General features: G+C 33.0%; 1 protein-coding gene across 1 annotated transcript; it reads left to right on the forward strand.

Moving 5' to 3' along the window:
• The first annotated feature begins 523 nt into the window (after positions 1-523).
• LOC148570372 (beta-adaptin-like protein C) lies at positions 524-4,577 on the forward strand. The gene is made up of 4 exons (XM_088507899.1): positions 524-558; positions 650-797; positions 1,250-1,326; positions 4,208-4,577. Exons 1-4 carry the CDS (start codon positions 524-526, stop codon positions 4,575-4,577), a joined length of 630 nt encoding a protein of 209 aa, XP_088364025.1.
• Positions 4,578-5,783: the final 1,206 nt, after the last annotated feature.

Below are 5,783 nucleotides of genomic sequence, written 5' to 3' on the forward strand. Positions count from 1 at the left end.
ACTTTAGCATTTCTACATTATTATAGAAAGTGATAAAGGCCAAGCTACATTCTCACTTGTCCTCTGTGATAATAATGTAATCTTAGTCTTAATATTTTCTTAATATGTGCACCAAAACTTTAAAGACACTTATCATTGTTACTTACTTTATCTTATAATATGGTGAAATCACATGTTAGCTAGAATTGAATATGATCGTGATCTAATGCAGGGATTTGCAGAGCTGGAATGCTGGCTCTAAATCAAGAAAAAAATAATAGAAGCTGGAAAGTTAAAAAGAAAAAAAAAAAGAAGGATATATGAATTTAAGTGCAATATTTTTATTGTTGTCATGTACATCATCCTGTCATTTCTATTTCCGTATTCGATTCCATATTGTTCTAAGTTAAGCTAATATCTCTTGTTTTTACTTAATGACCAGATGGGGTCAATTTTTTTATCTTGGATGTTCTCTCTAGATACAAGGCAACCAATGCTCGTGAGGCTGAAAACATAGTAGAAAGAGTTACTCCAAGGTTATAGCATGCTAATTGTGCAGTTGTACTATCAGTTGTTAAGGTAAATTTTGTTTATTTATTTTTTTCCTTTACTTATTATCTTGCATTACACATTAGAGATCACATTTTATGTGGTTTGCTCTCATCACCAGCATTGATGTGGTTCGAAATCTCTGTAAAAAGATGGCTCCTCCTCTTGTGATATTACTCTATGCAGAACCCGAAATACAATATGTAGCCCTGCGGAATATCAATCTTATGGTACAAAGAAGACCACCAATTCTTGCCCATGAAATTAAGGTGGTGATCTAAAACCGATTTTGTTGAATTCTTCATTAAGAAATAGCACATTTGGGCACTAGTGAAGAACATCTCTTCTCTAGTTTGGAGATTGGGCTTATTATATATCTGCAGGTGTTTTTCTGCAAGGACAATGATCCTATCTATGTGAAAATGGAAAAGTTGAGATTCATTTCAAGCTATTTTTACTTATTTCTTGTTTTATGTAGTTCGTATTTGGACCTTCTGTCCTTTCATTAATGAAATATGTTCTTTTCTGTATCTTTTTTTATAAATAGCAAGTTATCTTGTTACACTGATGAGACTTGTATATCTTTCATTCGCTTAGTGCTGAATTGCAGCTTAACAGTTGCATATTAATTATCAGTGGCTGCATTCTCATGTATTATATTAACTTGTTAAGCAAGGGGCTAGTTTTGATTTCTTTAGTCCTTTGATGTCGATTTTTTTAGAAAGGCTGTTCGCGCAATTGGTCGTTGTGCAATCAAATTAGAGATGATTCAGGTACTGAGGGCCCACAACAGATGATTCAGCTACTGCCTTATATTCCATACAACATACTTGTCAAGAACTGAACCCCTTATTTATGGACCAATTGAAGTTCTCGAAAAGATTCTAAAATTAAAAGTTTTATGGAGAGCATAGTGAAATTTCTTGATATATTATTATCTAGACACTACTTTCACACCCCATTTTCAGTGTGTCCTCAAAATGCCATCTCTGAATTATATAGGAAGGGTGTCAAACAAACTGATCTTTCTCTACCAAAATTGAGTTGTAGAACCTCTGTTTTACGTAGTATGCAAACCTTTATCTGTGAGATCTTTTTCTTCAAAATTATAATTTAAATTGATATATCTTAGATAATTGTGTGTATTCCTTTGTCTGTATGTTATGGACCATGATACTTTCTTCTTCCTCAAAAAATCTAAGAAATCTCTCTCTCTCTCTCTCTCGCTCAACTTTATTGACTAGTGTATTCCTAGAAAGGTTCCTAAAATTGTTCGAAGCAAAACAAAAAGTTTACCATTTTGTTATTAGTTGTATAAGTTGGTTATGGGAATCTACTATTAAGCACAAACTCCTATGATCAACCTTTTGTTCAAACTAGAATGAGACCCGCAATACGCGGAGAGGTGGATTATTTATACTATATAGTATATTTTAATAAATGTTATATTAAAAATATTTTAGAAAACATATTATAAATAGATTTTGAATTTATTTATTTTTAAAAAAGACATAGGTTATTTATATTAGAGTTATACAAAACTGCATTTTTTTTTCATTTTTTGATTTGCATTAATGGCTACACTTTATCTTTTCTTGCGGTTTTTTTGTTTGTAAATAATGAAAAAAATAAATGAATGAGAATGAAAAACATATAAAAATGTTATATTAAATTTGAGGAATTTTTGACAATTAGTATAAGAGATTAAAAAATGAAGAGTAGTAAGAGTCTTAATATGTATAAGTTGTAGAATTTAAATATTTGTAACTGAAATTTTTATAATTATTATTATGACACTTTTAATGTATGTTTATTGCATTTAATTAGTACTTGATGTTTCAATTGAATAATATTAGATAAGAGTATTTTGTTTTAATTTTTTTAAAATATTTTACTAAATAATGATTGGTTAATTTTCATCTAACAATTTTGGGTATTAACTCTTCCGGTCTGTCATTACCACTGCAAATTCTTTTACAACAAAGAGAATAAGACATGGTCAAAGAATGATAATACATTCTAAGTAAATTGTAGAAGCAATATTGCACATGTGGTACGTAAATGTAAATTGTGGAAGAAGTACTCCACATGTAAAATAACAATTTATAATTTGATGATGAAATATTGCAATCGATAGTATATAGGGAGCAATAGTTTTAAATGCACATTAATTTTGGTTGTGAGTGTTGGACAGAACCATTTACAAAAGAGGAATACATAAACTTGTACTACTTGCAATGAGTTCACAATTAAAATGTTATTATTTATAACAAATAAATAGGGTTATTGAAAATGATATTGAACAATGAGAAGAGTAAACGGCAAAGTTAAAAATCTTTAGGAAGATACCTGAGACAAATTTTCTACGTTGGCTGCGCCGAATGGTGACGTTGGTCTGAGACCCAGAATCGAGCTCTAGAGAACCGATTACAAAAGAGGAATACATAAACTTGTGCTACTTGCAATGAGTTCACAATTAAAATGTTATTATTTATAACAAATAAATAGGGTTATTGAAAATGATATTGAATAATGAGAAAAGTAAACGGCAAAGTTGAAAATCTTTAGGAAGATACCTTAGACAAATTTCTACGTTAGCGGCGCCGAATGGTGACATTGGTCTGAGACCCAGAATTGAGCTCTGGAGAACCGTTTACAAAAGAGGAATACATAAACTTGTGTTACTTGCAATGAGTTCACAATTAAAATGTTATTATTTATAACAAATAAATATGGCTATTGAAAATGATATTAAACAATGAGAAGAGTAAAGGCAAAGTTGAAAATCTTTAGAAAGATACCTGAGACAAATTTCCTACGTTGACGGCGCCGAATGGTGACGTTGGTCTGAGACCCAGAATCGAGCTCTGGAGAACCGTTTACAAAAGAGGAATACATAAACTTGTGCTACTTGCAATGAGTTCACAATTAAAATGTTATTATTTATAACATATAAATAGGGCTATTGAAAATGATATTGAACAATGAGAAGAGTAAAGGCAAAGTTGAAAATCTTTAGGAAGATACCTGAGACAAATTTTTTACGTTGGCGGCGCCGAATGGTGACGTTGGTCTGAGACCCAGAATCGAGCTCTGGCAGGAAAACCACAAGATGAGGAATGGAGTTTGCCCTGGTTTCTGCAATTTATGCAATGCGGCTCCGCCGGAGATGGACATCGCGATGTACAATTTGTTTTGAGAAAAAAACAATGACTCATGGGATCGGAAGAGGATGGAGGAAATAGAATGGGACCGGAAGAGGATGGAGGAAATAGAATCTTGGTACGGAGAGGTACTAAGAGGGTGAGGGTTTGAGAAAGGTAATAAGCTCTTTGATTTTGAGAGCTTTTTGTTGGGGTAAATGTTAATTTGTGTTTTTGTTGTTTTAAAAATAAGGATTGATTTGGAAAAAGTTAATTTGTTGGTTTTTATTGTGTTTTTTAGTTGTTTTTTGTGTTTTTTTTATGTGAAAATAAAAGTTGATTTGGCAAGATTTGAGTGGTGAATTCTAAAATTTTGCCAAGTAAGCGTTGGTGCTAACATGGTGTTAGTAGAAGAAGAGAAATAACTTAGAAACAATGTGAGTAAACCTATGTATCTACTTTTATATATTAAGAATAACTTCTCCTTTGAATATCAATTTTGAGCTGTAACATTTAATGGTCCTAACTTGTCTTTCTCAGGCAGCTAAGGATGTTGTGTTAGCTGAGAAACCTGTGATAACTGATGACTCAAACCAACTTGATTCGTCTCTACTTGATGAGCTCCTTGTCAACATTATTACATTATCTTCAGTTTATCACAAGCCTCCAGATGCATTTGTAACCCGTGCACACACCTCAGCCCAGAAAGCTGAAGATGAAGAGTATCCTGCGGGAAGTGAAACAGCATATTCTGAGTCATCTTCTGCAAATCCTGCCAATGGTGCTATTTCAACCTCGGCATCCGTTGCACCGCCATCACCTCCACCTGCCGTGCCTATGCCGGATTTACTTGGTGATTTGATGAGTCTTGTTCCTACTGATGAACCAGCTACTCCTGCTGGGTGAGTTAAACATGGATAATTTTGATATTTCCTATAAGATGATTGGTTATATTCTGTTCTAATATTTTGCTTGTTTAGAACATTATTACTTTTGTATTGAAATGGTGACCGACAATGATTTACATGAAGCTGTGTTGTATTATAACATGTTAAAATAGGGTTATGTGCATTCTGGATAAATAAACATATGTAATAGACAGTAATAAAAGCAACAGTCCTTTTCTACCGTTGATTGCTTTCTAAATCAAATGTATGGATTGTATATGAAAACTTTTTTTCTTCTTTCAACTCTCTCTCGCCTCTCTCTGTAAATTTATTTTATTTAATTAGAAAAGGGAAAATTAAATGTTTAAAATTGACCGGGGGATAAGTGTATACTATACTTGAGAACAGGAGGGTCTTTGACATGTAAAGCTATCGTTTGTTTATTCACGATGCCTAGAAGATATAAATTATTGAATGAAGACATTGGGTAACACGTTCTCGCCTACAGAAGCAACATTAATGTATGTGTAATTTGAGCAACTCAAGGACAAAAATATGTTTCACACTAAAACGCCTTTGGAGGTAGAGTGAAATATTTCACACTATAAAACTGAACGTAATTACAAACCAAGTTTTGAAAGCAAGACATGTCTAGCAGTATCCGGTAAGGCAGTAATCTAACATTGGGCAATCTCATATCTACATGATACATTGATGCTGAAAGCTTTTATTTTTAACACTACAGCAAATTTATATCCATTGGGAGTACCCAGCAACAGAGAATTCAAGGCTTCTGAACTATCGGAGTTATATACTTGCAGTGTTCTCATCATCATGCAAATCTAGCCATAGTTTGTTCCGTGTAGATACAACAAAGTAGGGACTTCTGTACTCTTTAAAATTAAAACAAAAATAATGTAGACTTTACATCTGGCATAAAATGTAAACAACACTCGGGAGCAAGACTTCCAGAGTCAAATGAGTGGTTGAATGACAATTCCCTGTCACAAATCATGAGTGTAACGGTTACTATCTGAATGATGATTCTGTTATCCTACATTTGAGCTTTGCTGGGAAAATAAGTTGGGGTATGAAAAATATGGATCATCATCTAATGAAGGCAATCTATTAGGCTGGTGAGTGTATCGAATGAAGGAAAACTTGGTGAAGCAGATAGAAGCAAAGTGATCCTGGTTAAGTTCAAGAGTATTTCCGCCACTGCCAT

The sequence above is a fragment of the Arachis ipaensis genome, chromosome B3 (genome assembly GCF_059453495.1).
Source record: "Arachis ipaensis isolate K30076 ecotype BB chromosome B3, ASM5945349v1, whole genome shotgun sequence".
Taxonomy (NCBI): domain Eukaryota; kingdom Viridiplantae; phylum Streptophyta; class Magnoliopsida; order Fabales; family Fabaceae; genus Arachis; species Arachis ipaensis.

Excerpts from the sequence above, each read along its gene's own strand:
- LOC148570372 (XM_088507899.1), top strand. The coding sequence starts at position 524 with ATGCTAATTGTGCAGTTGTACTATCAGTTGTTAAG. Across the intron at positions 559-649 it reads TTGTACTATCAGTTGTTAAG|CATTGATGTGGTTCGAAATC; the intron begins GTAAATTTTGTT and ends TCTCATCACCAG. Across the intron at positions 1,327-4,207 it reads GAGGGCCCACAACAGATGAT|TCAGGCAGCTAAGGATGTTG; the intron begins TCAGCTACTGCC and ends AACTTGTCTTTC.